Source organism: Mycteria americana, chromosome 11 (genome assembly GCF_035582795.1).
Source record: "Mycteria americana isolate JAX WOST 10 ecotype Jacksonville Zoo and Gardens chromosome 11, USCA_MyAme_1.0, whole genome shotgun sequence".
Classification (NCBI taxonomy): Eukaryota; Metazoa; Chordata; class Aves; order Ciconiiformes; family Ciconiidae; genus Mycteria; species Mycteria americana.
Window position 1 is genome coordinate 5332549 of NC_134375.1, and position 22217 is coordinate 5354765.

Sequence of the window (22217 nt, forward strand, 5' to 3'; positions counted from 1 at the left end):
TTTAAAATTACATCTAAAACTACATTTATAATCCCCTTTACTCTGCATAACACGTATCATTTATCTCCTCTTATTTCCTAGTCTGACTTGTTACTCATTTTCTCTCTCTCTAGGAAGAACTAGTCCTGCTGGAAAGAACCTAGTGTAACAGATAGCTGGGATGTGTAAACCTCACACTCTCAGGTGCCTCTTGCCTCCTGCAACTTCAATATCTCCCTGACAAGCCTTAACAGCTCCAAAGTCCATTTCAGATTAACTTTACAATTTGCAGGGACTTATCTGAAATATTCTTTGACTAAAAATCTGTTCAGGAAAGAACTGACTGACATACCAACCTGGCAAGAACGAGGCCATTCACAATTACATTCTTGAAAGGAGGCCTTCCAAAAAGAGCAGTGGACAGCACCAGCAAAGTGTAGAACCTGAAACAAGAGACAATGTAAACATGACTTTCTAAATAGCCAAACTAAAGTCTGCATGTCCTTCATTACAAAAGAGATTTTTCATTATGTTGTTTTACTATAGCAAAGTTAAAATTTAAGTACGTGGAACATTTATGTGGCAAAGATTCAGAAGAGGAGCTTATTGTAAGTAGACTTCTTTCCTCTTTGTAGCGTATCGTGCTGTTTCCTCAGCTGTGATCTGCTAGTCTGAGAAGGCTAAAAAATTGTAATAGTAAGCATTAGGAAGGTCGTGAAGAAGAAAATTGTAGCATTTTCCCCTTTAATACAGAGAAGAGAATTCTGTCCCTGAACAAGCTCCCTATTTGCTCACTGTAAACCTCTGAACACAGGATCAGTCAGGAACAAACACGGCAGACAGGACTGGCACACTTTTGTGTGTGTGTGTGTGTGTGTGTGCGCACGAGCGCATTAATGTGTGTATTCTTCAACCTAGCAGGCAACACAACGGTTACTGCTGGGAGCATAAAAACGAGTTAGCAGAAGTGAGCAGAGCCTCCTTCCAATCAATCAAACAAACTTTGCTGGTTAAATTAGCCATCACTAGAAAATATGAGAATGTAGGCGTTCCCCACAACAAAGGGCAGTGGGGGGTTCCCCCCCTCCATTTCATGTGTTTACAATACCTGAATAAACTATCTAGGACACTTGAGAAATCAGCGTTGGAGCAAGCACAGGCACCTATTGTTCAATATGTCGATATATGATTATATCTGAGAAATTAAGTGGCGGTGCAAGATGATGTGATAATTTCATACTCAGGAGTCAGAACCTTCACCAAAGGAGGTATCTATGAGCTTCTGCAACTGCACTGCTGGTAATTACTTTTAAGAAAATAATTGGAGGGTGGGCCACAGCTTTCCCAGTTAAAAATGAGTATCACACTGACGACTGCTTAGCAACCTTAAAACAGCAGATGATTATACAAAAGCTAATTGATTTAGAATAAGGCATGGGAGGTTATGCCTCAGAACGACGCATTTGCAGGAAGATTTAGTGGAGAAACCGTTTAGTGAAAAAAAAAAAAGTCCATCTGTATATTACAAAGTAGTTTTTATCAAAAAGCTGCCTATAACTGCAAAAGCATTATTCTGACACTTGAGGGTCCAAAGCTCTGTAAAGGTTGGTGCGTGCATTACTGCATTTATTAAGTGTCTTACATGACAACTCTGATGCTTATCTCAGACAGGCTTTTAACTGTCAAAATCAGCTCAATTCACACGACAGGATACAGATTCTCTTTATTAAATTGCATTGTAATTTCCTGAATTTTAACCAACGCTCCTCCACCTGCACACAAACACATGCACTCAAAATCCCCGTCTTCATTTTTAACCTTCTTAAGAAAACCCCTAAACACAAACATCTGAGCATTTACTCAGATGATCGATACCTCGAGCCTACAAGACTGACAGTTCATTACAAACACAGCAGTACTTCTTTAGTATTTAGTACGAAGGTACCTCATTGACAAACTCCCATCACTTTCTGCAAACTGGTCACAAATTCTCATGTTAGAGCAGGTGCATTTGCAATTAAAAAGAACAAGGCAGAACCAACTAGAAGAGATTTCAATACTGTTTGTATTAGGAAAATCATACAGACGGACCATGGGCACTGAAAAAATACATCCAAGAACTTTTCAAAAATTTTCTGTTATTTGCATTGTCAAACCCGATGAGCCTCAGCAATGAGGTACCTTAGTTGACGACAGTTACAAGACTGTCTTTGAGATCCTGTGATCCACTGGTTTACACACCATTCTGACATAACTCTTCTCATTCTTTCTCAGATTATCCTTTTAGAAAAAATTCACCTCATTCACTCTGAATATTTTAAAGGAGTGTCTCTCTGCACCTTATTTTTGAAATATCTTGTCCACAAACACATTTGTTTCTGACAACTTCCTCAACTTATCTCTGCTGCTTCATCTCCCATTCACCAAATCTCACTCTGCTTCTAGTTCTGTCCTTGCAGATATATAGCTGTCAGGCAAAACAATAGTAAAAAAAACCTTAACACCACAGAGACAGAAGTCCACTTCTTTGCTGCTCTTCCCTCCTCTTCCACTCCCCCCAAAATGGAGAAAGCATTCCCTCCCTGTTTTCTCCTTTCTTGAACAATTGTGGGTAAATTCATAATCCTGTGGTTCATGCAAAAACCTTCAGCTGTGAATTCCCTGTAGGCCACCATATTCTGACCATCACTATAAATCTTGCTGCATCTCCCTATCTAAAATCAGAGACAGAGTCTTTCCTACCAATCTGTCTGGACTGCCAGTCTGGGAACCAGACTACTCTTAAGATTTTTTCCTCTGGCCTTAACAAATATAATTCAGCTTTCTCATATCCATGCAGGAAGTCATCAAAAAGATCACTCTCCTACCTCATCACCTTGGTCACATTGATTTACCCCTTGTCTTCCTTGACTTTTTCCCCTTCTCTGTTGAGGCAAACAGAAGCCACTGGACCTCCACCTCCTGAGCCTTTCACCACCTACCAGTCCTCACTTCACGTCAGCTGCAGTCTCTGACCTAACACAAAACCAATCTTCATTCTGAATCTTAACACTTCATATGGAATGCTTTAAATAAAAATCACATACTACGTTCTTAACGCTTCAGAACTCACCAGCCTGTTGTTCACTTAGGCCTGTTACGATATAGTGCTATCATACTAGCAGAAAGATATGTGTCTTCTCTTCAACATATCCTAATTTTTTCCAAGACTTAGGAAAAGGTAACTAAAAGCCTAACAGTTTTAGAATGAGAATCCTTCTTAAGAACAGCCTGAGACAGCTTTACCTTTTACCGAAAAACCCCACCACCTCACACCTTAATTCCATCTTTCTTTCACAAAACAAAAGTGCTCTTTTGCAAATCACAGAACACTAGCTGTTATCAAAGCACCAGCTTATTAACAGGCACGAGCACCGTGGGAAAGGTATAAGCACCATGTATCGAGGCAAGTGTTTTGATATTCCACCCACAAACAGATGAGACAGACTTGGGTATGGTGAAGGCTTACAGTAACTCTTCCGCTGATGTTAAAAACAAAAAGCAATCTACTCCAGATTGTAACGTGAGTGTCCATTTGCACATTGCCTACAGTACACAACACAAGTGTGTGGGCTCAAACTGAAGCACAGCGGGTGTATGTCTACAACCACAGAGTCACCGCTGGCATTAGCATCAGCTTGGACTTCTCTTGTTATTTTTCCAGGGCCAATCTTCAGTTGAATTAGTGAGATGATTCAGTTCAGCCTACTAAGGAAAGGGAAAGAAGCCGCTTATCCACAGGTTACATTTACTATTTAAAAAAGAAAAGGTTTTAATTAAAAAAGAAAAGGTTTATAAACCTCATAGTTAGCGGATCTGGATCTTGCACTGCACTCAAGTTTAGATTAATATCATACTATAAAAAGGCCAACTTGTGTAAAAATTACAAATGCATTCTTTAATGGCACTAGAGAGCTTCATCAGATGCATATGAGATCAGACTTATCTTTTCATCTGTCATGTCTCCCACACATGCTTCAAAGGACAGCACTAAAAGAAACACTGCAGTAAGCGTGTGTGACACATACGAATCCACTGTGACATCCCAATCTCAAATAGCTAAACCCTGAAACCTAAAATTTATCATTCCTCCTATATTTTTACTGGAACTGTAACTACCAGGAATAGACTTTGTATCCCCATAAAAATCCCAAACCATTTTTAATTCTGTTGAACTTTTACAATTCAGTAGCTCCTTTGCACAGTGTAGGAATGATTACACGTTGGTGAATTTTTTTAATTTGTTTTCATTTTTTGGCATCTAAATTACAGTAAATGCTCTTTTACCTTTATAGAATGTAGCAGGGAAAAAAATCAGTTTCTGACTGTGCCTTTTGCATGCATTTTATATATCTTTATCATGTGTTCTTTTATTTGTCTCTTTTTTAAAAGAAAACAAAACAAAACAAAAAAGCACACAATTTTCTAATTTTTTTCAGATAGAAAGAAAGAATAGAAAAAGAGGGAAAACTAAGTTTTTAATTCTCCTTTTGTGGGCATAATGAACAATGTTGCAGGAAGACTAATACATGGAATCACTAGTATTACAACTTTTCAAGCTATTTTTCTCCATTCCTTCTTCATTCTAACACTGTACCTGCCTCCCTCAGGCCCCAAACCACAGCTGCTGCAGAGTAAGCAGTTTTTCTCCCAGATAAACAAAACCTATCACTTTTCTTCAAGATGAAACAGGTATTGTTTAAACCTAATATATTATTTAGCATTCTGTTTTATACTTAATATTTCCTAAATTAGCATTTGTCAAATTAACAGTGCTGTATCCACATGCTATATGCAACAGTAAAGAAAACAAAGTAAATGAAGAAACGTAGGGTTCACTGCATATACGGGATCCACCACTGCTTGAAGAGCAGCAAGCACAAAATAGTGACCTGCAAATGAGATAAGTAAGTCCCTCTACTGCTGGGTTTCATGCTACTCAACCGTACTTAATTGTATACTAACACTGAAAAGCATCATGACTAATAAGCTATGATATACAATTGCGGAGAGCATAAAGATCAACACAAACATCTGGCCTAACAAAGGCTACTTTGGGGAAAAAAGAAATTAAAAAAAAAAAAAATCACTACACATGTAAGAGGCCAGTTTTAACTAAGTTCATCAGGCTGCCCTAATTCTAACCTATGTGAAGTACTGGTTTGAGGACCCATTACAAACATTACGCATAGCACTAACTAGGTAAGGTGCAGTACACTCTGAAAAGTATTTAATATGCCACGAGGAGTCCATGTTTCACTAAGTGAGACTTAAGTGGTCCCTCCCTAACTGCCAAACTTGCAAACGTAACTTCCATTTTGAGGACCTGGATAGTTTTTTGCATCACAAGTAGGGGCTTGCAAAGTGAAGACACCTTTCGCTATATTCATGAAACTTATTTTTATTTAGCATCATGCGTCAAATGTTTCCTTGCTCAAGCCTCCTGGCTTTGAGAGTATGTATAAGCCTCATTCTCAACTTCACAAACACACAAAAGCCCACCTCTTAATGCTTTGTTTGGGTTGGTTGGTTGGTTTGCTGGGGGAGTAGAGGAGTGGGCAAAGGGAGGTGCCAACTATGCTCCAGAGGAACTTAGTTTATTTAACTCTAATAACTCAAGTTACTGGATGGAAGAGTTCTACTTGTGCACAGTCAAATGTACTAATCTAGAAAACACAAAAATTCATCTTAAAAATCTGACAGTCTTCACAGCCAACCTCAAACTTCAAAAATAGAATAAACACTTAAAAATGCCAAAACTAAACCTGTATGCATGCATGCACATATGTATGAGAACATTACCCAGAGAAAATGTGAGATTAGAGAGAAATTTTCATCAATGATTGAAAAGCATTTATCCAGAGAGGAATCAAATAAGCAGATGAAGTTTACAGTTAGAAAATGTGATTTTTGTGAACTATAAGATCTTAACAACATAAGGTTTGACTTAATTTGTTTTTTCCCCCTCATATAAACCCAAAATTCAAATTTTAATCTAGGGGGCAAAAATTACTAGCCTATACATTGGCTTGAAATCCTCAAATTGACTTCCATTTCAACTGACTCAATTGCTGTTCTGTTTCTAGTAGGTAACTCAAGTTCTGTGATAATTCAGCTGCTGAGATTCTTCCTTACCAGGCCAAAGATCTGCCCTATTACCTAATGATGTTTTCCGCAAAAGCCGGGAAGATTGCTTGCTAATGTGTCATCTTTCTGCAACATTTTTGTCACCAAGCTTTAGAATACCTTGCATTTCACTGAAAAAAAAGAAATCATACACTTATCTACACAACATTAAAGGATCATCCAGAGGTAATAGTGTTAGGCGCAGAGCAATAATATCACATAATAAAGTGGCAGAAAATTACCATCCTCGGGTTTGGTCAATGCCTTCAGCAATGAAGTCAGCAGGGAAAGCATCTTCAAGTTCTTTTTTGTTTTCAAATGGATAATGGACTTGCGCATAAGGCATGCTTCCACTCTCAAACCAGCAATCAAAAACTTCAGGGACCCGGTGCAGAACGCCCTTGCCACAGCGTGAAGGGATAGTTAGGTGATCAATACTATGGGAAACAAAAAGATTGACAAATTCTAAACAAAAACAAGAATTAGCACAAAAAGTTAATGTTATGCTTGCAATTAGGTGTGACAGGAGTTTTGGTTTTAATTTTAATGATTCTTCAAAAAGGTCAGCATTTCCTTTGACAGTTTTTACAATTTAAAGCTACTTTAGAGATTATTTTTTTTGAATTAACAGCGTCCAAGACAGAAGAAAGGAAAATTTCTACATGTTAATTGCAAGTCCTCTTACTACTTTTCTATTTTCCCAAATCTGTTTCCCAGAGTTTGGGCGAAGAAAACCAGTATTTTTAATGTCTGCTCAACTATTTTTAATAACTAGTTAACAGTCTCTGTGACCAACCTTTCTCGATGGAGATCAGTGACTTTCACTCCAGACAGCTCTTCCAATTCTGCCATTGAACCAATACAAACTACCTGTAAGAGACACTCAAGAAATTTAGTCAGTTATTTGCACACAGTAGCAATTTTTTTTAACATTAGACAGGAGACTTGTAGGTCAGTCAGTATCTTCTGAAGTAGCTGATATAGCTGAAAAACCAACAAAAATTTTGTACAGGGTCCCCTTCTTCAACCTAACAGAGCAGCAAATGATCTTAGAGACCACTGCCCTGACTTAATACAATTCTTGTCAAGATGATTGGTGACTTCAAAGAACAAGCATGTTGTCAGATATCAAAAAAGGTGGGGGTTTGTTGTTTGGGTTTTTTTTTCAAACAACCCACAACACAATCACCTCTGAAAATTCAATGATCCTGACTTTTATACAGACAGTAGTTTCACATCCCAGGTTCCTCTTCTGAAGTTAAGGGAAGCAGCTAAATTGTTCATAATTGAGTATAAGTATTCCACCCCAGGTACACTGAACTGTTCATACTAATGGCATCTTATTTAAAGTGAAAAAAGTGTCACAGCTAACAAAGGGGTTGTTAAGAAAGGTACAGACTTTTCTTGGTTTTATTGCATTAACACACTATCTAAAGAAAAAAGCAAAAAGTTTCGGCAACAGACTTGCATCGATATCATGAAATGTTGACGAAACAAACGATTCTGAAAAACTGTATGTAGGAGAGAAGGAGAAAAGCAAAGCTTTCTTTGCTTTACGCTTTAATCAAGTTTAACCCTCCCAGAGCCCTGTGGCCCCCTCTTATCTGGCACGATTCATGAGCCACAAGCTGCAGTACAGGTCTGGATTTTGGAGATCCAGTCCCACATGCTATCAGTCCAATTTAGAATTGCCATGGAAAAAACTGGTTTTTGACAAATCTGACAGGGAAGGAGTTAAATGTACCAACATAAAGAAGCTGTAAGTAGGTTAGACATTTTTCACATAAGATAACTTTCTAAGTAGCTCTTAGGATACAGTAAGTCAGAGAACTGCTCAATTCCTGTAGCTAGTCTTAAATATATGCATATGTATACACACAGAAATTGTGACTAACAAAAAGGTTTTGGTGTATTTAATTCCAAAAAACTGTCGTGAATTACAGAGAAGACAGAAACTCAGTCTGATTTGTTTTTTTAAGCCATGATTTTTGTAGTCTGATTCAACTGCTGATCTGCATTACTAATCACCATCTTTTATTGTTAAAGTACTTTTGAAATGTAATTTTTTCATTACTTATCTATTTGTCTTATTTTTCTATAGGAAGTGAAGCATTACAATGATTACGATAGTCAGGCACAACAGTCTGCAGTTTGCATAGCAAACCACACCGGGGGATTGATCCCCGTTAAAAATATGCCTTTATCAACAAACTATTTTTAACCCAGATCTGTTCTTTATTCACCGTGTGGCCCCATAAGCAATCATACAAGCTCAAGTGAGCAGGCAGCAGGTGCTTAGTTCAGCACTGCTGGCAGAAGAAAAGGTTTTAATAGCAGCATGGGTAAAAAATACCCTTGGATACACTGATTATTTCATCTTCGCTAACCTTAATATTTGGACATACTTTCACACTATGCTCTGGGTTAAAAGCTGCCCATTAGTTGTTGCTTTTTGAACCAAGCATTTCAATACTTAAGTAAAATTCTGAATATTGGATGCATCCACAGAACTGCACCCAGCAGAACGTAGTCATGGAAGAAATAACCCCAAGTCCACATGAAAAATCCAACAACCACCAGAGGAACACAGATACCACCATACTGAATAAGACTGCCTGTGTCTTATGGAAAGAGGGAGCTACTCTGTCCCAAGGGCAGCTCATTAGATACTTGAAGGCAAGAGAACAATACAGCAAGTAGATGCTAATCAAATCCGATGCCTCATTAGGCCGCACCCACTCGTTTCTGCAAGGAACAAACTGGTTTATGCTCTCAAATTAAAGCTATTGCTTTGGATACATTTCGTCAACAGCAACATCTACTTTAGTAGCCTGGCCCCTTTCCCTACTAGTCACTTGTTCCTCCTCTATTTTATTTTTCAGCCACATCAACTATAAAACCAGCTATATCAACATTTAATAGCAGACAGCAAAGACTGAAATAAATAGGCTGGGACTGGGAGCTGTTGAATTCTGTTTCAGCATCACTGAGACCTAATGTGAAATCAGAGGTCAAGGTTAAATACTTCTAATGAAATGAACATTAGCATTATATCCGGGATTATCCACATAAATAGGAAGAATAAAGCCATCCGGCAGCATTTGTGGACCTCAATGTTCCTGTGACATAGTTCTGCAGTCCCTATTAAATAAAAATGTTTGCTTTTATTGGTTTGTCATTTCAGCTCTGTTAAGTACCTATAATCAAAGAATAAGGAGTGTTCATGGAAAGAAGTCCATGCAGCGTATCAGTGCATCAGCAAGACATTATGGGATCTTTAGAAAGCGTCTCCTGAAGAGTAATGAGTAAAAGAAATGACTGCTAAGTTCAGCTGAAAGTGTCATTCTTACTGCAGCCCAAAGCAGAGCGGAAACAGACCTAAAGAAGTTCCCTCAGCCTTCAGGAGAGCACAGCCAGAGTCCGCTCATTCCAAATCTGTTATGCAAGACCAAGTGCACTAAATCTAGCAGGGGGTTAACAGGTTACGCGAGTGACAAGCAGTGAAACAATCAGAGAATTTCCGTAACAACGCTGAACATTTAATACTATAATTTGTATGCAAGTCCTATAAAATTAGCCTATGTCCGCTTTATCAACTTGGGTGCTATATTAAAAAATTTTATCATCTAATCCAAATGAGATGTGTTCCTCCACTGAGGAAATCACTGAGATTTGAGAGCTTAAAATGATAAGCTGTCTGCAAAAATGTGGTAATAAACACAAGCTTCAAAATTTAACTTCCATTATGCATCTCTACCTGATAATTATGCTAAAATAAAACTAAAATAAAAGCTAAAATAAAACTGTGGGAAACCAGATATTGATTTGTAATAAAATTCACTTTAATACCAATTAATTCACCTTACTGTATATTAAATAAGGAACTGTTATTACTTCTCCAGGATTTAATATGCACAGCATAATTGCATGCGACAAAGTGTTCTTTTGAGAACAAGACATGAAGAGGAGGCTCTGCAATCTCACATGGCACTAGGCTGCAGTAAAACTGAAGTCAGGAAATTTTGAGTGAATATTATTTCTATATGAGAGGAGATGTCACTGAGGCCTTAAGTTCCACATGAGTTCCAATGGTATTTAGTTTTTAAGCTATATCCCACATGCATAAAAAGAGAGTGAATATTAAAAAAAAACTAACTTGAAATTTAGCATGGTCAAGAAGCTATAGTCAGCTATTGAAGCATGACATTTCAGACTCTAGAGTAAACAGAAACGTATAACATCTACAGATAAAAATAATAGATCTGTTGGTATTTCTATCATTATTCAGAACACCAAGCCCTGAGGAATATTTGCAGCTAATTTCAAAGGAAAGGTCAATTTTCCAAGCTAGACATCACATTGTTATTAAAAACAAACAAATCAAACCTAAAAAAGCAAAAAAATCTGTACACACAGGAATACAGACATTGGGAGACTGGACAGAAGATGAAATATTATTAGAGGCAAGGAGTGGGAGTAATGTAACCTTTACACAATCTTCTTCAGCTGTAGAATGAACTCTTGAAATACTTTAGCACAAAACTGAAAGCCTTTTCTCTATCTAAAAAAACCTGTTATACTAAACAAGGGACTTAAAGTTTAGTTTGAAGACTGACAGTTTATACCTAAAAATTTTGAATAAATGTTAAAAATTAACTGTTATATAACTGTAAAAATTAACTGAGAGACAGAAGCACTTGGTTTGCCAGTAATTCAGAAACACGCTCATAGCATAAATAGAATTCAAATGCCAAGGCTTTCTTAGCTGCTTAAATCGTAATTGCAAGGAGTAACTCCCTCCCTTCCCCAATATCTCCCTGCCTATCAACAAGGTTTCCAATGAAGAGGAAATAAAATACGCTTTATGGTGCACATCTAAGCAATACTGCAGTTTAAGACGACAAAATAGTTTTCCTATTTGAGGTCTTCCACGTCTAAAGCGAAAATTAAAACTTTTTCAAATCAAGGGAGAGACAAGCAAAGGCTTGGGATGCTGCCATCAGTATTTACCTTCCATGGACATCCTGACATTAATTAGCATTTCCTATTTCCAGCACGAGGAAAGACTTATCATACGTGTCTAATGGTACTAACCCCCACAGAAAAAAACCTGCAGAAACAGTTTTAAAACTTGGTGTTTTGACGCTTAGAAAACAGCAGTCATGAAAACTGCATAAAGTATTCACTTGTGCAGTTAGCTTTATGCTACCAACTGCAGGGTACCTTACAACTTCAAAAAACTCATTTCTAGCATTTCCATTATACACTTTCATCATTCCACTAGATTCACATTTTTACATTCTGTTACATTAACATTTGTAGCACTACAAGTATATATTTTCACTGTTCTACTATGGTGGACTTGCTGTTACGCCTTCAGCAATTCATTTGGCTTGAAGTAACCGAGCATCAGAATTTCAAAAACAGAATGAAAGGACTGAGTAAAAAATCTCTTCCTTGCCATTTTCTCACTGCATTTGTTATTTCCATTACATTTACCATCACTGCAAATTCTTCCAGGAAAGATACGATTAATTCTAATATAAAAAACAAGAAAAATTGCTTGCAGTTTTCAAGCAAAAGCAAAGAAAACGTGTATGGGCACACAAATACATGCATACATATGCATATATCTATCACCTATTATAGATATATATATACTTTTAAGACATATTAATGGAACTTAAGACTGCAGCAGCCAAAGATATAACAGCCTATCAAACTAAGCAAACAGCATACACAGATAGGCTTTTCTGTCAACTGGAAACCTGTTTTCTTACTCACCTCTTCAAAATCGTCACTGACCCACAAAGGGATGGGTGTTCCCCAGTACCGGTTTCTAGATATAGCCCAATCTCGTGCATCTTTAAGCCAGTTCCCAAAACGCTTCTCCCTCACAAAATCTGGAACCCTGTTCCGAAAATAAGAAAAGTATCCTTTTATCACTACATTCCACTTAAAAGAAAGCTAATAAGAATGCATATATTGGATTTCACCCACAAAACAAGTTAATTTCGGCACATTGCATGAATCGGAGCACATTCATATTACTGCACTGGCGATTGCAAGGCCTATAGACTTGCTGTCAAAGAAGTAACACCATTTCTTCTGCCTTCCTTTGATCTTCAAGGAAGCTATAGAAGTGAAAAACACCATGTTTCTTTTACTCACAAATAACTCAGTAAAAACGTGTGCAACGTATAATAGATCATTAAGGATGAAACAATGTCCAAAAATCCTCAGGATAGTCTAATATTGGAGAATTATGTTTAAGGGTGGATAGCAATACTACTGTGCTTTATTTTACATACAGAAAAAAATACCAGTTACTGATTTTGGTGCTGAATGAAATTACAAAGTTTCAAAAGCCTGGAGTAACAGCATCAAAAGGCACCTTGCATTATGCATGAGCATCAAGGTATCTGCACATTACTTTTAGACTTTGAGAATAAAGAAATCCCAGGTTGATATATCCTACAAAAAAAGCCTGTTCACACTATTTATCATCTCCACTTTTAATGTTCCGATTAAAAAACAAAACACCCCCTCCAAACAAACAAACAAACAAACAAACAAAAAACCCAAAACCCAAACAACATATTGATGCTCGCTAAAAACTCATTTTGAGCACTAATGGGCTCTGAGGGATGTTAAAGACAAATTTTAATCATATGAAAGTGTCTTGGAGCTCAAAGGTTAACATCAGAATCTGATGCCTAGCAAGTTTCCTGGACATGCTAAATGGCCTGATGGTTTGATTAGGAACCAACTGTTTTATCTTATGATGTAAACAAAGAATTAACTATTTATACAATAATTATATAGCAGATGAGGAAAAGCAATGGGTTTTGAGGTCAACAATAAACCCCCTTCACGCCTAAAGGTGCATTTAAAAAGACCAACCTCAAATGAAACTCACAGGAAGAATAACCTCAAGACAGTGGCATAGATGCACAGAAGCTGTGAATGAACAGCTAACAATAATACAAACAACTCTAGAATTCAGTTATTGAGCAAATCATGGCAAGATTTTCTGGGTTTGTTTTTCCAGTGTAACTAGTAGGTTGCTTCCCAAAGTATGAGCTGGATTTAGAGACCCAGAGTTTCTAAAGAAAGTAGCAGCCGAACTACAGAAAACATACGGTCTCTTCTACCTTTTCTTTTTGGAGCTCTTGGTTCTCTATCAATTTTTTTTTTTTTAAGACAAAGAATGATTTTTAATCACAGATCAGTCCCAAGAGTAACAAAAATGAAAGAAGCCTTTAGAGGAAAAATTAAAAGAATGGATTCACATGACACACTAAGGTAGGATTTGGGCCAGCAGTGGGAGATTTGTGAAATAAGTGTGAGCATCACTCAAAAATCTACTGATGAAAATGAAAGCTACTGTCTTTTAAAAGTTTTACCCATGATGACTGTCCTGGTTTCAGCTGGGATCGAGTTAATTTTCTTCCTAGTAGCTGGTATAGCGCTGTGTTTTGGATTTAGTATGAGAATAATGTTGATCACACACTGATGTTTTAGTTGTTGCTAAGTAATGTTTAAACTAAGTCAAGGATTTTTCAGCTTCCCATGCTCTGCTGGGCGCGCAAGAAGCTGGGAGGGGGCACGGCCAGGACAGCTGATCCAAACTGGCCCAAGGGCTATTCCATACCATATGACATCGTGCTCCGTATAGAAACTGGGGGAGTTGGCTGGGGGGCAGCGATTGCTCCTCGGGGACGGGCTGGGCATCAGTTGGCGGGTGGTGAGTGCTTGCATCATGCATCACTTGCTCTGTATATTCTTTTATTTTTATTATTATTTTACTTTATTTTATTTCAATTATTAAACCATTCTTATTCTCAACCCATGAGCTTCCTCATTTTTACTCTTCCGATTCTCTCCCCCATCCCACCGGGGCGGGGGGGGAAGTGAGCAAGCAGCTGCATGGGGCATACTTGCCAGCTGGGGTTAAACCATGACAACTATGCCATGTGTAGATCTGAAGATTTCTTTATGCCAATGTTGTCTCAGGTGGATAAAACTACCGTTAAAAGACTCACTAAATATCAGCCTGAAGTTCCACAGCTTCACTAGTCATTTCCAGATTCCCTTTCAGCTGCAAAGTTATCTTCTGTAACATTTCTTAAACAAAAACATAAAAAAAAATTTTTAAACAAACTCAGTGACTAATGTTTCACATGACATCCATATCCCTGCTTTGAAATTTAGAAATGTATACAGGCTTTCGCAATTTGTTTCAGAGTGGGACTCATTACTATTAACTTTCTGTGGTGACCTTAAGAGACCCTCTCTCCAAACACAAGTGGAAACTGTACAAAGATCATTAGCATTTCCCTAACATTCCACTAATGTGGAAAACTTCTCTTTACATCACTCCTAAACTAGTTTCCATTTTTCAGAAGTTGTTAGACACTGATTAGCTGAAATTATTAGTCCCATTTAACATAGCTAGAGGCTGAAACAATCCCCCAATGACATTAAAATGCTAAGAGTTTCAACTCTGCCTCCTCAAAACATGCATGAAAAATTAATTTTATCCCCAAAGTGGACATTAACCACAAAAATGTATGTGGTGTGATCTCTCTCTCTCTCAGCTATGAAAGCATATAATTTACCTCTTCTGGTAAAATTGTCTGACCCTGCTGCCAGTTTTTACTGGAACATAAAACACAAACCACTTCATCTACTATGAACCACATTCGCAACAATGATTTGTGGCACTTTAGAGGTACAACACAGAAGTATCTGTGACACAGCCATCAAATAAAACAGAAGAGCCTGTATCTCAAACACATTTTGAGCCCATCGCTCAAAGAAAGTGTTACTTAAAGCAACTGGTTCTTACCACCGCACAGACGCTGCCCATACACGCTACCCAGATACCGAACAGCGGATGCAGCCTCCGACTGGGAACAAGCTAGAGGAGGTATCTGCAGCAGAGAACAGCCTTGCCAGTCACGCAGTTCTGCAAGACTACAGCCTGTTCCTTTTATTTAGTCTCACTAGATTTAGCTACAGATATCTCAGTCTGACACTTCTGACTTACCTACACATCCTAAGAAAAAAAATGATTTAAAAAAAAAAATTCAGAGGCACCTTCTATTTAAATATTTCACTAGACTGGGAAGACAGAACAGAGTATTCTCAAGAATATTGTTACTAACACCTGATCATTATGATATACTAACTCCAGGTTAGTGTTTCTATAGGGTTTTTTCCATTTCTTTTTAATCTTTTTCTGTTAGACATTTTCTTGGTATACTTCTCTTGTCAAATTTTAATAAAGATAACATCCTGCCACAGGTATATATTATTAGTTAAGGAAGCATCTTCTACTCTTCCGTCTACACAAAGCAATGATTTCTTAAATATGCAGAAAGATTCTTTGTTTTACTCAGCTAAGGAGAGTGGTGGCAGCCTGAGGAATGCCGCCCTCCGGTAAATTCTGCTCCCTTTTTTCCCATGCCATAACTGAAGAAACTTGGCCTCACCCTGAGACTCTGCTATACTGTGTTTAATCTATCAGCCCACGTAATTCCCAGTTAATTTTTCCATCTGTATTCCCAAGTACCTTGCAAACAGAATTGTGACTTTGATAAGACCGTGATAAAACCATGAATTGCTACGGATACCGGTCCTTAGCTTTCAGGAAATTTTGGGGTGTGTTAAACACCACTTACCTAAACCCAAAAGCTGAAAAAGTTAATGGCTGCACAATTTGCCAAAGTACAAACACTGACCCCTGTGCATCAAAACTGTCCTCACAGCATGGATATTTAGAAGCTTTAAAAGGAATAAAAAGACAAAAACAAAAGCAAGGCCACCCACATAAATATTCCTATTATACAACACAGGTGTATGAAAAAAAGCCCTTTCCCATATGCTAATACGCATGGTTTCATGTGTAACCAGGTATCTGTCACAAACCCCCTTCAGCTTGAAAGCACAAATCTCAGTTTTATGCTGGTGACTCCACTGAATTTACAGTTGGGTATGACAAGCAAGGTGACTAGTGCTACAGCCTGTTTAGAGCAACCCACTGCTAATGGCACCAAATAGATTCAGATCTCAGAAAAGGTCAAGCTCCAGCATCAAGTAGTTCCACGAGTTTGCAACTGAAATCAAAGCAGCGACTTCTCTCCTAATGCAATCCTGCTGCAGCTCCTAAAACTGTGCTGTTAGAAACAGGTTTTTTTATTTCCCAACTGGTCTACAATTTGTGTTAGTTTTGACCTTCAAATTTCTCTGCAAAATGACACAGACAGGATTTCGTACTTCTTCCTCAAACATTTAGCAAGGTTAAAGAGACTGCTGTCTCAGCAGGTCGTGAAGTTCTTGATTCATGCCTGTAGAATAGTGTGGGATAATAGCTATTTCTACTTGCTCGGCACCCAGGATAGTGCACTAAATAAACTTCAGGATGCAGACATTTCAGCAGTTGAAAAGTTCAGGGAACTGAACTCCACAACACAAAGGAATAAATATTGATTTGTCAAATCATAAATTAGAAAGATTTTGAAAGTACATCAGTTTCAACCTGTTTGAATGCTAATTTCTATCTTACTCTCCCAACATCAACACTCTACTTTAACAAATTAGAGATTATGAAAATTATGAGACTGCCCCAAATCTGTATGTCCATTTTTGACTGTTTGTTCCTATTTTTGAAGCATATTTGGGGTTTTGCTAAATTTATGCATTGCTAGGTCCTCTGCACAGTGAACTCCCACGTCCTTTCTTGGTAGCCACTCATTTTCTTAGTGTCTAAAATAAAAACTCCGTTTGACAAGAAGAAAAAAAAACAACCATGAAGAGCAAACCAAAATCCAGCCCTTTAAGAACATTTATTAGCTTATCACAACAGAAGCCATCTTCTTTGCCTTCAAAGTCTATGTACGACCCAGCATCCAAGTCACACAAGCAAGGTGGGCGTGGATTTGAAAATAGCAGATTAGGGACCATCTTCAATCCCAGAGTGAATGGGTGCACTAACAGTAAGTCACCACGGCTGCTGATCCAGTGACTTCTCATCACCAATTAATACCTCAGGAACAGCATCAATTAAAATTAGTATATTTGCTTTCTGACTCTTGTTTCCAGAAGAGAAATGTGCAGGATGTAAAAATAATCTAAATTATCACATAATCCAGAAGGAAACTTATTAAAAGGATTAAGACATCTGTTCCTTTTATGTACATATATTTTGAAGCATATCTCTCATGCTCATAACACAATTGCAAATACTGAATTCAACTTCTTATTCCATCTCAAAGCTCAGATGTGCTCTGCATGACTCCGTGATTGGCTCACCTCGCCCTAGTCTCAGGGTACAGGAACTCTGTCTCAAAGCAGTACTGTCCCTCTTTTCTGTCAACACAAATATCACTGCTGAAATAAAAAGCTGTCAAATATTGCCACAGCAGAAGCCTCATACGTTTTATCATCGATTTACCATTAAAAGCTGTTTAAGATGTTACATAAAGATATACTAATCCTTTCTCACCCTTCATCATTCTTCTCACCAGCTAATTTTATTCATGATGTTCTTTGAAAAACCACAGCAACTTTATGCATTGGATAAGATTTACTTTATAATTACTAACTGAAGGAAGCTCTTAGCTTATGAATTATTTGAAAAACAGTCCCATAAGAGTTAGACTATAAAGTTGATAAACAAAACACTACCTTTAATAGCGCAAATTTGGAAATCTAATACCAGATTAGCACACAGCATCTGATATGTTTGCTTCTGAGAAGATAGTCCCAGATCTATGGTTTCATTTGGCAAGCTGGAAACTTTAAGCGACACCTGAAATCAGGAATCACTTATCTGTCTGGAAAGGAGGAAGTTATTCTTCCAGAAGATAGCTGAATTGTAACAGCAAAAACCAAAGCTGATTAAGTAGTTATCCTATGTCATTTACCTAAATACGTACGGATTTATTTAAATTCATAGCATAACAGCTGTTTTTTTGTTTCAGGTGTAGAAACTGCTGTTCTTTTTAAACATTAGCCAATCCTTAGAAGACAAAGTCTTAAATTCCATTATGTTAATTTACGGTAATAACAACATGCTCAAATTGATTTTTAATGGTTTTTAATTCAAGGAGATAAAATAAGCAGCTATTCATGCCCTTTTGACACTTTAATTAGCGCCAATCTATATCATGGACCTAATTAAACATCAGGGGAGGCGGGAGGGAGGAAAGGGGAAGAAAGAGGAGAGGTCAGCTGTTTGCAAAGCACGCAGAATTTCCACTGCAGCAGACTCTTTCTCCTCCTCAATTCACGAAAGCTTCTTAGAATGGTGCAAAACCACATACCCCGCACAACTTTGGCTTGCCGCCACCGGTGCAAGAGAATTTTCTGCTTCTATGCAGCTTACATTTGCTAAATGAATAGTGCTTTCAATCATTTTGATATAGCAATGTTTTTCTTCACTCTTTTATCCTGGTTCCCATAGCAACAAACACTTTCGCATGAGACTGCAATGCTGCTGCAGACTGCATCATAACCCGGCCGTCAGCAGCACACAGCTGCTTGACAAGGCAAGATTAAGTGAAGCCGTAACCTCCAATTTTTTGATACACTCATATTAAAAAAATCCTGATATATTTTATCTGTATGACCCAGACACCGTGCTAATTGCTATTAAAATTCTTGATCTTACCAATGACGGCAAAAATCCCTGCGTCCTGAAGCCAGTGAGAAATGAAGCTTTCACTTCTTTCCCCCCAGTTTCCTTTGGAATATTCTAACATTTATAGTTACAAAGTACTTTTATACAGCATTACCACTTAGGATTCATTTCAATGTATATATATAAATATGTTTGCAATCCTATAACGTGGCAAACATTCAATGTACTGCACAGACAGATCTACCAGCTGCCTAAGAACCTGGTACTAGAATTGCTTAGTGAACTGACATTTGGAGTCTTTATTTAGTAAGTTATTACTTGAACCAAACAACAAGCTTTTGATGACCATTCACTAGGACTGAAAAGATACCTGCTGTACTCGTGACATAACTGGCAATCTCTGCTCAAGAGGCTTTGAGAGGAAACAGCAAAATTAGGACACAGCAGAACACAAGCCATCAAAATCAACTGGAACAAGCCTCAAAATTCGCTTCTAATCCTCAACTATGTCTGATAACAGCCAGTAATAAAATCTTCTGACTTACATGGCTCCAAATTAGACAAACACATGGCTAACCCTGCAGCAATTTTTTTTCACCACCTACTGTAGGCAATGACACTAGCTTGAATTTTTCCTCGGGAAATGTTGCCATCTAGTGACTGCATGTTGCTATACGCTTCATAATCACCACTAGAGAGAAGACCTAATTTGTATTCACGTTTCCTGAGTAAGAAAAGTGTGATCGATGATTCAAAAAGAGTTACAATTGCATGGTCATATTAAAGAAAAAAAAAAATAAGGGAAAAAAAATCCCCCCAACATAAGATGCATTTAAAACTGTTCAGATAAAATGTATTTATTAATGCTAACAAACTAGGAAAGAAAATCCCCTACGAGACGTCCTAAAAAAAAAAAAAAGGGGGGGGGGGGGGGGAGGAAAACAAGGGACTCAGTAACTGATTTTCCTCCATTATGCTACAATTCTGTATGATTTAAAATTCTGTTGCCCTGCTACAGACTCAGATTTCTCATCTGCGCAAAAATTACATGTTTAGTAGAACAAACGTTAGCTTTCTATTGCAGACGGGCTCTACAGCCCATCTTCTGCACACCCTACCAGCCTTAGGGTTTATGATACAAGATAGGCATAATTTGTGATCAAATCACACCTTTCAAAAGGTGGGAGACAGTTTGCTGTTCAGCAAAGAAGGCGGCTGATCGAAGATTAGAAAGACCAAGATCAAAAGCTTCTCAAAAGATTAATGTGTTTGAGTGACGCACGTGAAAACACTTTGGTTTTAGAGTGCTCATACAGGAACAGCAGGAAATGTGTGCAAAATTCACACTTTGTAAACCAGTAAATTCACTTCTAGCAAAAAGGCCTATCGCATGTGTTCTGTGTGGTATTTTCAATAAGAACTAACCGTTTAAGTGATCAAAGTCAAAAAAAGGATCCCTTCAACTGAGGACCTAAACATTAAGCTCTTTATTACAATGCTTGAATTTTTCAATGCCAAGAAGATGCAAGAGCAAAAAGGCTTGGCTTCTTTGAAGTCCCTTACTGTCTTCGTCACTGCTTTCCTTCTGCTGATGCTCATTTTTCCACTATACCAAGCTGTACATCTTACGTAAACAATGTCAGAACTGCACAATAGCCTCTAACACTAGAAACTTGTCAACAGTTAGAGACAAATCTTTCAGTAGTTACTGAAGTAGAACTTGAAGTGAGGGAGGTTTTTAAAAAATAAAAATTAAAGAGTTTAAAGCTGATATTTAAATACAAACTACACAGTCTACAGAACCTTTTCTATTGACCTGCAAGTATAAAAATATTACATATACTGCCACAAGTGTGAGCTACAACAGTTTAGAAACGTAAGTATAAATTGCACTAATTTGCTCTTTAAAATAACTTATAAATTTATAATTTGTACCAACTTGGAACTCTGTGATGACAGGAATTAGTCTTGTATTATACAATGGGCAATATACAATATACAGTATACAATACTAAGGTGGCATCCTTTAGTTGCTTGTCTGTGGTTACGCAGGAAACACTCCTTCAACAAACCATTCTATAAGACTATAGTTACAACAAACAATTAAGGCTGAAATGCAGACCACTTACACTGGGACCCAGCTTTGGTGCTGCACCTACCTCTCTGTATCGACGTAACAGGAAACCAAGGTCTGACAGCCCTGAATGCTACAGCAGCTGAATTTGCCCCTCTTGATCTCAAGTACCACAGCAGTAGGTTGTCTGAATAGGAACACCCTTTTTAAAAAAAGGGGTTTTTTTTAATAAACTCTTCTGCCATTTGTGTGGTAATGAGAACATTCAGTAATGGACCTTGGATTACAGACTGAAACACAGTCTCCTAAATACTGTTCCAATTCCGCATTTGCAGCACCATCCAGCACAAGTTACTTCCCACTCTGATCAGAGTAAGGTTGGGAGAAAGAAGAGAGGGATTTTTTGTTTCTGATTTTACAAAAATGCTGGCACATTACTCACGTAATCATTCTTGAAAGCTATAGTTAAGTTCATTTTGAAAAATGAAGACACAGTTGCTGGCTTTTAATTTTGAATAACTATGGCTTTATCAGTAGGCTAATTCATTAAAAAACTAATTAGAAATGCAATCAGGTTGCAAAGTTTGTCCAACTGTTTAATCTATTTCATCAAAAAGGATATCTATAAAGAGTGCAGCTATTCTTAAGGGACAATATACCTATCAGTCATTTATAGGAATAAAAAAAGCAATGCAGTCAAACTCATTTTACAAAGGTTAATATAGTCTGAAAAGCATTTATCCCCAATTTTCTCATTTTCAGGACATGCTGAAGCCCCAGAGAGTCCAAAAATAAATTTTTAAAAAGCTAAGTATTATTCCTGTGACACTTTCAGAGATCAAGTCTCTTCAAAAGCAAATAAGTAGGTTTTGGGAAGGATGGAGTTCCCAAAATTTAAATAAATGAATATTGAAGAATGCTAGCATTCCCAATGCCACCTTAAAAAGTTACATCCCAAACAAAACTGACATCAGTGAAGAACATAGGAAGAAAACCTTAAAAGTAATGCCTTTTTCTTTTAAAAAGCTAGATTTTAAAAGCCATCTTTATGTGACAAAAGCCATTGAGTATGCAAACTAGCAATTATGAAATCGCATACTGGAAATATATTTTAGTATTATTTTATTAATCACTTAGTAATAATACAGCTCTACTTGTGGTCATATTCTCTACACAAAGATTCTCAAAATCTCAAAGACCATACTGTTTTGAGAGGAATCTTGAGGAATCAGTTTTATGGTCAATTACAGAATTATGTTGAGACTCAAGAATTGCCTAAAGGACAAACGATTACTTTAATTCCAAGCATGTTGAATATTGCCAATTAATACATTTGCCTGCTCTTCCCACCCA

The 22217-nt window shown here is 37.5% G+C and overlaps 1 protein-coding gene across 1 annotated transcript in view; it reads right to left on the bottom strand.

Moving 5' to 3' along the window:
* IARS1 (isoleucyl-tRNA synthetase 1) overlaps nt 1-22217 on the bottom strand; it is a 112789-nt gene that overhangs the window by 45931 nt on the left and 44641 nt on the right. Inside the window, exons 15-18 of the mRNA XM_075514391.1 lie at nt 11929-12055; nt 6941-7014; nt 6387-6581; nt 336-422 (exon numbers count right to left, since the gene is read on the bottom strand). Coding sequence (XP_075370506.1) covers nt 336-422; nt 6387-6581; nt 6941-7014; nt 11929-12055 — 483 coding nt within the window. The remainder of the gene's footprint in view (nt 1-335; nt 423-6386; nt 6582-6940; nt 7015-11928; nt 12056-22217) is intronic.